The sequence below is a fragment of the Cryptotermes secundus genome, unplaced genomic scaffold (genome assembly GCF_002891405.2).
Source record: "Cryptotermes secundus unplaced genomic scaffold, Csec_1.0 scaffold275, whole genome shotgun sequence".
In the NCBI taxonomy this organism is placed as follows: domain Eukaryota; kingdom Metazoa; phylum Arthropoda; class Insecta; order Blattodea; family Kalotermitidae; genus Cryptotermes; species Cryptotermes secundus.
In genome coordinates this window covers 131484-142932 of record NW_019734315.1, presented here as the reverse complement: position 1 = coordinate 142932, position 11449 = coordinate 131484, and the positions used below count along the sequence as shown (strand labels likewise).

Sequence of the window (11449 nt, the reverse complement as noted above, 5' to 3'; positions counted from 1 at the left end):
CCAGTACCGATAGGATATAGAGACTGGTAGAAATCATAGAGGGAAGCACAATGGACCAATACAGATCTAAGTGCATGGGGAAAACTCACCCTCTCCAATAACTAACTAACTAACTACATATTACTTGAGTATAAGTAAACTCATCAGTTGTTACAGTGTACTGAATTAACCAAATTTGTAGTAAACAGTGAAAGTAGCTTACTTGATTCTGTGAAATTCACTTAATTTTATGGAGAAAATACATGATATATTGGGCTAAAGTTTTATAATCTTTAGGTCTGCAATACCGCAAGACTGCAATATGAAACTCCACTCAAATCAACCCTCAAACGAAAGTCATCAAGATGAAACAACCATTTATGAACCATCACGAGGGTGCCTGGAGAGCGAAAGAGGGAGTCACTGACTGGCAATAATGGCCAGATCAAGTGACTTTCAAGTGAACACAACGGTGTATGAATATAGACGGACCGATCAACGCTATACAAATACACACACACACACACGCAAGTCGTTATACCCACATGCTCTGGCTTCTAGATACACTCAGTTCCAACAGAATAGAAAACAATGAAAATCTCAACAGAAGCGTCACGCTAGCCACTGTTTTTATACAAAGAAACGCATGTACTGAAGGAACTAGTGTTCTCGGTAGAAATGAGGAGTGATATTGTTGGCATTTGCCCGTCGGCTGCTGCCCTGAATTCAAACTTCTCACTCCCACCACACAGCAAAGATATAACGGAACGGTATACAAGATAAAAACATTTCAATGTGAAAAGCAATTCAAGAGTCAGGAATCTGACTCACTGTTTTGAATGAATATAGGCCTATGACTAACCGAACAGCCAAGCAACCGACCAGCAAACTGCCTACTCCGTCGTTAAAGAGCTAGCCAAATGACTACTTGGCTATCAATTTAACTGAAGAACTAAACAAAAATTTTAACTATCATGCTGATTCAATAGCCAATGAAATAACCATCTACCTGAGCAACCATTCATTTACTGTGTCGTTCTACGTACCTAACTCGCTCTGACTGATAATAGCAACGTTCTGTCCCGCAAACCATCTCAGATTCGTATGAAATCAGCTCTAATTCTCATAGCTCAGATCTACTCGCCGAAATACGCCCTACCAAATATTCGCGATTTAAACAGCAAAATATTTTATTAAAAGTATAAAAGTAAAGCTATGTCTGTAACAGGCCGTGACGTCCCATAGGATTGTGAGATATTGAGGCTCCCACATTTTGTAGACAATCGGTTCACAGATGGCTGTGAGGTTGTCAGCCTTACGCGCCGGCGCCCTTTACCCTCAGGAATATTCCTGGTACTCATTTCTGTTAGAGGCTGAATTGACCTCAGGGCCATAGTGCGGCTGGAAGGATTAAGTAAACTGAAAAAAGTCCACGCCATCAGGATTCGATCCAACGACCTTCCGGCTTGTAGCATAACGCCTCATCCAACTACTTTACGGCGTACCCCCCCCCCGCAAAATGTGTTAGGTATTTCTTTAACTGTAACTAATTCAGTTACATTTTCCACATAGCTCACTGTCCACCGAGCAAGTTAGCTCCAGCGATGGCTTTTCTGACTAATATTCAGAATGATTCCGGTTTGAGTCTCGACCGGGTCAACACTCCTACAGAGGGTTTCATGGCTCTCCTTAGTGCAGCCAGGTAATCTGAGCTATTCTGCCTGGAATGGGATTACCGGCAGCTACCTTCAAAATAATTTCCAATTTATTCGTCACTATCATTCAATAATTAGACCATATTGTCACGCATATGGAGTGCGATTGTACACGGAGTTTGGATTGGTAATTGGATTTACTGAACACCTACAGATCGTAACTACATACAAGTAACTATACCGCCATCGCTAATTCATACACTCTGCGGTTCACTACAGCACGTACTAAGTCTTTTAATTCTACTGTGTTTTCACCAGCCGTTGCTCGGTATCGGCTTCCAACGGCGGACGTTCCCTTTCCTCTGGGTTCCCGAACTGTCCCCATACATCGGCTACCAGCTTCTCACAGCACAGCTCACAAGGACTGAACTGCAGCAGGTCTCTAACTAACTCACGCACCGACCAATTCACTCCACACCACTAACTGAACTGAACTCCACTCAGACTCAATGTTACGAGGGACAGTCAGTCGGCCAGTCTGTCTTCGTGTCAAACCCCCATCTGGGGCCCAAGAACAGATTTTTATTTCTGCTAGACAGTTGCGGGTTTGTTGTTGTGGGGCTCCCTCTCTGACGAGAGGACGGATCTGACATTTACAATTGATGCTGGTTCTCTCTAGCGCAGTCATTCTCGGGTCCTAGTCCCACAGGTCTCAAGACAATATTTTACCGTCTCATATCCGAGACGCCCCAACCTGGGCGGCCAGGTCCCCGTATTTATATCCACCAGGCACTGGGTTCTCTTTTCGTTGCCTCCTACGGCTACGGTGGAGGTATTCGAACCCACCTCCACACGGACACTGACTGAACTCCACTCTAGACTTGTCCTGCTTATAACGTCTATGCACGAACTGTATGGAAAACACCGTTCCTCTTTTGCCGTTCAACTATTGCTTAGTGGACCACGCAGAAAACACCATTACTCTGTTGTTTGTGGGCCGCTGTCTAGCAACGGCCGTTGTTTCGTTGTTCGTTTCGTGGTCGTTGCCTACAAATGTGTCTAATATGTCACATTACATTCTGAACAACTGACAGCGTCAATAAGCAAGCTACACACGGGAAAAGCAACCTTATGGTCCTTCGTTCCCAAAATAGGGAGATCTGAATTTTTAATAATTGTTACAGGCTGAGGGGCCTCAGACCTTTTATACGCTTCAAAGGAGACTCAGACTAAAAACGTTGGGAACCACTGACCGTTTTAACTGACGTATCAGTGTCACTAGTCAAGAGACCTGTATTAGCTTACCGCCTTATTCAGATTAATTACGCACCTTTACTCCCTGTACAGGATTTCAATGTGACAGAAACAGAATTCCTAGCGCTTGATGTGACTAAAATTGCTATGATTTAGAAATTATTAAATACTAAAATGTAAGCATACTGCATAGACTCTTTTAGAGTCATTTTAATAAATTATATAATTCAAATTTTAATTTATTTTATTTTTTTTTTGGCAACATAAGGCACACCTTTGCAGAAATTTCTTTTGGTCCGGCTAATTTCATATTTAAAAAAAATACTGAGTCTTGAATTCCGCTGCGATGTCAGGCATCTTTCTTTGTGAGTGGGCTTTTGTGTGTTTTCTTATGTATGTTATTATTTTGTTCACATTTACTGATTCCAAACCGTTACCGTAACCTTCTCGGTTAGATATAAGCATATTCCGTATAAGCGTATTTCATTCAAACTCGCCTCAGAGAAAGAAAAAGAATATGAAACAAGTGACACTTTAGTGTCTAACAGCTGTATAACGGTTACGGTGTTTTGATACAAGGCACCTTATTGATTGACAGACAGGTTACTCCGAAACGTTGGTACCTGTTATCTAAACCACACGGTGTCACATCTCACAAGAGCGTAATCTTGAATATTAACGCAATTTCATGACAATAATATAATCTGGGTTTTCCCTGCGTTTCTACGGTAAAGAGGAACTGGGACTCATACTTACTTACTTAGTAACTTACTTACTCACTCATGGAGCTGAGCCATTTTTGAGGAGCCACCAATTCTGCAGCTACTCAAAAATTTCTCTCCATTTTATGGAACACCAAAGCTCATTACCGTGTTCACAAGAGCCCTCCACTGGTCCCTATCCTCAGCCAGATCAATCCAATCCATACCACCATCCTATCTCTCTAAGATCTATTTTAATATTGTCCACCCACTTACTCCTTGGTCTTCCCAGTGGTCACTTTAGTTCTGGATTTCCCACCAATATCCTATATTCATTCCTCGTGTCCCCCATTCGTGCTACTTGGCCTGCCCACCTCATTCTCCTTTACTTGAGCATTCTAATTATACTTGGAGAGGAGTACAAGATTCTCATTATGCAGTGGAGCCGGGCCTCATGACTTCATTAATGTTGTAGCCGACGGACAGGGAAGCAGAATAAGCGACACGTGACTGAAGGTTGTTTTACTGCCTCAGAATACAGGGAACAGTGTCAATGGCAGGCAATGGGCCTTTAGATGGATATTACTTAAAACGAAAGCTTTTAGCACTGTACCACGCGGTGCTAGGGGACCAATTGTTGGAACACGCATGAATTTGTTTAATGTATCCTGCAATTTCTTGATGGCTTCTAGTTGAATTTGTGTATATAGAAATAAGAGGTTGTCAAAGTAATATTCGCATAGTACGTGGGTGGCAAACTATGGTTCATGGGCTGAAAGCGGCCCGAAATTTAAACCAATATGTACCGCTTGTTTACTGTAATCGAGACAAATTAAATCGCCGTAAACTTTTTTCCCTTCTGAGATAGGAAGCCGTGGAGTGTAGTAGAAAGTTACCAACTTTCCGGAAAGCCCTTCTTCTCCAACTCCATTGTAGAACAGGTTCGCCGAAGACATTAACTTCATAATGTGACGCGTTACCTTACGTCCATCACCGCGACAACCGCTACAATCGGAGCGGACACTTCCACGGCAAAGAATAAATGGAAATTGTGGAGTTCCCGCAGCGACAAATCGTAGCAACGAATTGTAGTTGAGTAACAACGGATGAGACGAGACACGTTACCGGTGTATTCTATAAGAAGCGTCCCCGTAACAACGGACTGTCTGAACAGCGGTAACGGAACCGTGAGGAGTGGTGTCCGGTATCCGGTCCGCATAACCCCTATATAAGCAGAGCTTACGGCACATACAGAGCATTGAGAACGAGACAGTCTTGGGATAGCCGCCACCAGAGACGGTTGAGATCCAACCACGTCCAAGGATAGTTGAGACGTCGCATTAGAATATTGGAGTATTGAGTATTGGGCCAGAAGTCAAGTGATATTGCAAGTGATAATAATTGTAGGTTTGTAAGTGTGAGTGTCCAATAAAGATTCGCTAAATCCGAGACCCATATGAAGTTATTTGTCGCGTGACATACCCAACACTTGACAATATTTATGGACATGAATATCTCATGGTTTGCAAATATATAACAGAGTGAACAAACAAATAAAGGAGAGAACGTAAGGATAAATTATTAAGATACAGTTACATACATAAGTAATACATAAAATTAATTAAACACACAATTCAGAGAATGCATGGTTGTATAATTAGAAAAATAAAGGAGTAAATTAATATGCAATAGATTAAAAATAACAATATTAACAAATAAATATCGGGTACCTTGTAGCCATAAAGTTTTCTACAGAACACACATTTGGGTCCTCAGTTTTCATTTACTATTTTTAGAACTGGTTATGACACTTAGTGTTTATCTTATGCAAGAAATCCTAAAGAGGGAAGCCAGCGCCTCAGAAACGTATGTGATAATCCATCACTTTTACCAGACAGCAGGGATTGTCAGTGTACAACATTCTGAAGAATTTCGGTTCTCCCCCCACCGATTGTACTTACTTACACATGTCACATGTCATTAAGAGCAAATTTGTGCGCTGTTTGCCCAAGTTCGTCATCCGCCTGCCTGCGCTCCAGTTTCTCTTTAGGGTGCAGAAGCTACTTTGGCAGACGCGAGGACAAGGGGAGGTAGGACAAACCTACCTAACATAGTAAATCAACTGTTTTCTTTTTGTTGGACAATAATCATATTGAAAAATATATACAAGTCAACTGGGAGCTTGAATAGCTCAGTCGATATAGCGATGAGATGCGGTCTTCAGAACCGGAATTCGATTCCCCATAAGAGCAAGAGATTTTTCTCTACCCCACAATGTTCAGACCGGTTCTGGCGTTCACCCAGCCTCCAATGGGTACCGGGGCTCTTTCCCCGGGGGTAAAGCGGCAGGGGCGTGAAGCTGATCTCCCATCTGCACCTAATGTCAAGGTCAAGAATGATTAATATAAACCTCCACTCCCCCATACGTCTTCATGGCGTTCTACTTGATTAATTAAGCTCGGCGACACGTGGGCAACAACGACTTTTGTACAAACCATATATATATATATATATTGTCGCGTGTTGACTATGCCGCCATGTAACGCGATAAATAAGTTACGCAGGTCTCGGATTTGGAGATTCTTTATTGGACTCTCGCTTTTACACACGCAAGTACAATTATGATCACTTATAACATCTGCGGACGTTTCTTCTTCACAGATATAATTACTTGTACCGCTATCCTCGGTCAAATCTCTTGGCCCTTTCTCGAAGAACTCTTCCTGCTAGAGTCGAATACAAACTCAATACAAACTCAACTGTCAAAAACTGTCTGGTCCCTTCCAAGCCGGACTTTTATAACCTGGTCTCTGCCGAATAGAGAGAACCTTCTCCCAGGGTTTGATTTCACGTGCCTGTGCTTGTTACCGCGGAAATATGTTATTCCCGCTGTTTCAAACAATTCATCGCCACGGATATTCCTACACAACGGTCTGTTCGTATCCAATTCGTCGCTATGGGAACTCAACAATTTCCACGTATAAGTTGTCGCTGAAGTGTGCGTTCCCATTGTAGCCGTTGCGCAGCGATGGACGTCATATAGCACGTCACAATATATACATACATACACACACACGATTATATACAAGTGTATATGCACCTTAAGCGAGGAACTTGCTTTACATTTGGTTACTTTTTGAGAAGTCGATTAAATTCAACTTGAGTTTCATGTAGAACAAACAGGCCTACTGTCGGGTGATTATTATGAAGAAGATTAGATGGACGTGTCATGTATCAAAACAAACAAACTCCGTGGTCTGATGCCCGCAAGCGAACTATACCGACTGAGCGGCCGCCGCTTGTCGGCGAAGTTAGTGCCAACTTTAGTGGACAGAGGGTGGCGCGTGGTCAGCGCAACGGATCCCCACGGCCGTTAATCTCGGTTTTCTAGGGCGGAGTCCCTATTTCCTTGAAATAGTTCCTCAGTTATCCTCACGAGACTGAGTGGCCCCCGTTCAAGACCCAGTACCTCTCAAGAAATCTGGTAACCCCGAAATCGAAACCGGGAAACTCTGAACACTAGATCACAGAGGCCTCATGAGGACAATATAATTGCATATAAAATTTTAGTCTATAAATCTAAGAGATCAAAGTGTACACTGTAGAATAATAATATATTAAAATCAATATTAAGGTAATCAAGTGCAGGAGTGAGGATTAGCTGGATTCTTGTGAACACGAGATAGCGGACGTCAGGTTTTTATAAAACATAAAATTTCTTGGCCAATTCCTCGTGAATACTCTTGTCCATGGAAATAAATAATTAATTATTTGTTTTCTTCGATAGATTGTAAGACGGCTGTCGATTATAACGGAAAATGATGTTCTTCCTGCATCTTGTTGCCAACAGATGATGCCGTGTCCGACAACGGAATTCTCTCCGGAGACTCCTCCTCGCCCCCGAGCCTCTTGTTCGCTAGATCACCGCCTCCTGCCGTTGGACCACATCATCTGCATTTAGGTCATCACACGCAGCTCGGCAAGCCAAGCTTCTTGTCACCAAACCACCACCATCAACCGCAACAGCAGCAGCAGAGGAAGAAGCGGTCAAGAGCCGCATTCTCACACGCCCAGGTATACGAACTGGAGAGACGGTTCAACCAGCAGCGGTACCTGTCTGGGCCGGAACGCGCCGACTTGGCGCACGCTTTAAAATTAACAGAGACACAAGTGAAAATTTGGTTCCAAAACCGGAGATACAAAACGAAGCGAAAACAGTTACAATTACAGGAACAGAGTACGACTGCAACAGTGCTGACATCAAGCGGATCAAATTCATCTTCAGCGAAACGAGTTGCTGTGAAAGTTTTGGTAAGGGATGACCAACCTGTGTTAGCAGGAGGATTCAGTGCTGGCAACAGCAAGTCTGGTGCACCCTCGTCTATACTATACCCACATACAGGCTCCCTACCCCTCCCATTTCCTTATTACTACTACCCTTTACTTTGTGCACCGACTCCGACCGTAGCGCCGCCACCACTTACTGCATCGCCTACGTCACAACACAGTAACGGCAGCACTAGTGCCCCTCAGTGACGTAAGTGCGAACTACTGTGTTGAAGCTAACACTGGGAACCATTCTGTTTTAATATTTTGTTCTTCTGGAACGTAATGATTTCGAAATAATGTTTGGATCAGTTTCCACAAACAAGTCCCGTAGTGAAAAATGTGAAACTCTTAGAAACATTCTGAAGCTGTTAGTAATAGTTCCATCATGTTAAGCATCGAAGCAATGAAACACTCCTTGTCAGAACAGAATGAAACGTATGTCTACAGGGTTTAAAAGGTTAAATATATGCAGCGTTGTCAAAATAAATGCTATAGCCTATATAGGAGTATCCGTGATTTAGTTCCTTCATTCAAACTGGATCCAAAGGCTCCAAAGTGTATGCTATTTCCTAGAAAATTTTCGGGCCCATCTGTTTAGTAATCCAGCTGCACTGAAGCGGGCGGTGATTGCACGATGCAACACAGTTATCTCGGCAGGAATCGGTGATTTCCCACTTTCCTCAACGATAGCCAACTGGTCCGTAATCGTCATCGTCGCGAGTGGGGGTATATCATAAATACCTGAGGCTCGGCGGCAACCGGTCCCCTATGTTTCAGAGGTTGTGGGGGACCTTAATGAACAGTAATGGGAACTTGCGCCTGCCAGTCTCATATTCGTCAAATTTCATACACTTCTGGCGCCATGCAGAAGAGTTTCTGAACTCACTTAAAGTAGATCAAGTAATCCTCCAAGATTCAAGAGAGATATTTATAAAATTCCATTTACCATTACTTCAGGCCCTAGAAATCTTTAAATAGTTTTAAACGAATTATTAAAGTTTTATTGATGTGGAGTAAATTAATGGTTTATTATTAATGACAAATCAGAAAGTTGTATCTATCTGCTGAAAGCCGTTTAAATCCGTTACGTTGTTATTGAACTTTCAGTAACTCTCGTGCTCAGTCTGACTTTAGTTTCCGTTGTGTGTGAGTCTCAGGAAGAAAAATTGGGTAGTGTCAAAATAAAACCAAACAGACTGGCGTTGGCAGTCTGGTATATAAGCTAAACATGTAAATTTGTCCTACTGCCCTGAGTTTAATTAATTAAACACAACGTTATGAAGACATAAGTTGGAGTGGATATATAGCCCCACTATTCTTGACTTCTGCGCTAGATGGAGATAACTGATGAGCTTCAGGTTCCGGCAGCCTTATTCCTAGAAAGAAAACCCTTGATGTGCATTTGAGATGAGGCTGGGTGGGCCCCAAAGCCGGCCTGGGCTCTGTGAAGAAAAAATAAATCTCTTGCTCTTGGCGGAAGTAGACCCCGATATTCTAGTTCCTACCCCTTGGCTACATCAGCTTCCTGGTCATCTGTAATACACTAAAATAAAATTATTGGCTGGGAGACACGGTCTAAGCTTCGTAGCCAATGTGGACTGAGTTCGACAGTTTTAAGTTTGAATGAAGTTAACTGGGACACCTAACTGAGCATGTCGCTGTGTATACACGTTGGCTCGTGTTATATTTATTTTATCAGTCTACACATATTTATAGATACGATATTTTTGGGTTTCGGTTACCACGAAGATTATTGTCTTCTGTGCTGTGTTGACGTGCAGTGTGATTGAACGCTACTAGCTTTTCAGAGGAATGTTTTATCTCCATCTTCAAGGCGAAAACCTGTAAATAATTATCATATCCCAGAAGAAAGCAATCTTTAACGTCATATATACAACGATATTATAGTTTTTCACTGATATTTATCGATCCCTTGGTCGTGACCAAGCTGTTCCCGTAGGCTATAGGCCTGCGTTACGTAGCTACTGAATCATGCTTTCTGGTTCGTCAACCCCATCAATGGCTCTGGACCTAGAGGAGAGTTGTTATATTTTAAAGTACAGTATACGTGTCTCGAAATGTTAATGGCAGATAATTTGAAAATACTCTGTATATAATGTTAGCGTAATAAATTAAATCCAACCTACATTTCTGAAATGAGTATGATTTATGTATCGAACTACTGAAAGAAAACTCTTTTAGTTTTGGATCCAGATTTCAAGTCAACTTGGAGGACAGCATGCAGGGCATACTTACCCCAGAAGGAAATATCTAATAGTAAAAAATCAAAGCTGTTTATACTCGTATTCCAGACCTCACTGATACTTGACATTACTGTTGTTGAAATATTTGTGTTTCTCAAACTTGCTGCTCTACATTTGAATTTTTCTCCATCAGAATTTCATAATTTTCTTCAGTCTGCAAGGATTATATTGTTTATATTTGCCACCATTGTCATTGCTGTGTACATTGTTTGAGGTAAACTGTCTTTCTTTTCGGTTCTTCTTCTTAGAACCTTTTGATCTTATATTCATATCAAGACTCACACTCGAATCCTGTCGGTAAATAAAGATGCTCTAGTTTCGGAAAATAGGATAACTTATAAGCTGACAAAATCTTCCTGTGTTCCGTGGGTAGCCATTCTAACAAATCAGAAAATACTCTGAACATTCCAACTTCTCTGATGGAACAGATGGTTTGTACTTACAGATCATATCAGTCATTTTTAGTAAGGACCACAAATATATCGGTGTGATTGTTAGAATAGATACATTATAAAGGTAACTTCGATAGGTGAATTATATAATTTTCATTATTTTCTATATTAATATCATATTCATCGGAAGATAAGTGCAGTTTAATAAATGATTCCATTCAGTTGTTTTTGTAGACCTCTGTAACAGTTAATGTTGATGGACAGTAATTTTGGAATGACAACTGTATATTTTGGATCTCCGCAGTATACATGCTGATCCTACAGACATTCAAGTCATGGACTTCATAATAAAGTGCAATTAAGTTGATACGGAAAAAGTTCTTAGCGCTTATTACTTCTATAAATATGTCACAAGGCGCTAAATTTTGCTTCAAAATGTTCAACTTCTCGTGGCAATAACAATGATACAGAGTAATTAATTTAAGAGTGGATTGGCTGGTTTCCGTAAGCTGTTACGGCGCGCCTCCCGCAGCAGCGCAGTAGGTGCCGAGGTTGCCATGACGGTGTAGGGAAACCGATCTACTCTTAAATGGGGGTCCCCTGTATAAAATGTTCCTTAACTGCAGGGTAACCAAAGTTTGAGTCCCACTCTCCTTAACGTAGTGATAGTAAACGAGTTTATCTCACATTTTAAAACGCGTGTGCTCAGTGAGGAGCAGTCTGAGACATGGCACTCAAAGTGCATCTTGAAATTACCTCATTCAGAATATTTATGTGTATTGTCAGTTCGTATCAAATTGTTTTAAAATATGCACGTAGCACCAACAGGTGTACACTAATTATGTAAATAAACACGTTTCAGTGAACTATATGAG

At 41.6% G+C, this 11449-nt stretch overlaps 1 protein-coding gene across 1 annotated transcript in view; it reads left to right on the top strand.

The window, feature by feature from the left end:
- The window catches only part of LOC111868536 (homeobox protein Nkx-3.2-like), a 33846-nt gene extending 25427 nt beyond the window's left edge, over positions 1-8419 (top strand). The window contains exon 3 of the mRNA XM_023859250.2: positions 7440-8419. Coding sequence (XP_023715018.1) covers positions 7440-8125 — 686 coding nt within the window. The 3' untranslated portion in view covers positions 8126-8419. The remainder of the gene's footprint in view (positions 1-7439) is intronic.
- The last annotated feature ends 3030 nt before the right edge of the window (positions 8420-11449 follow it).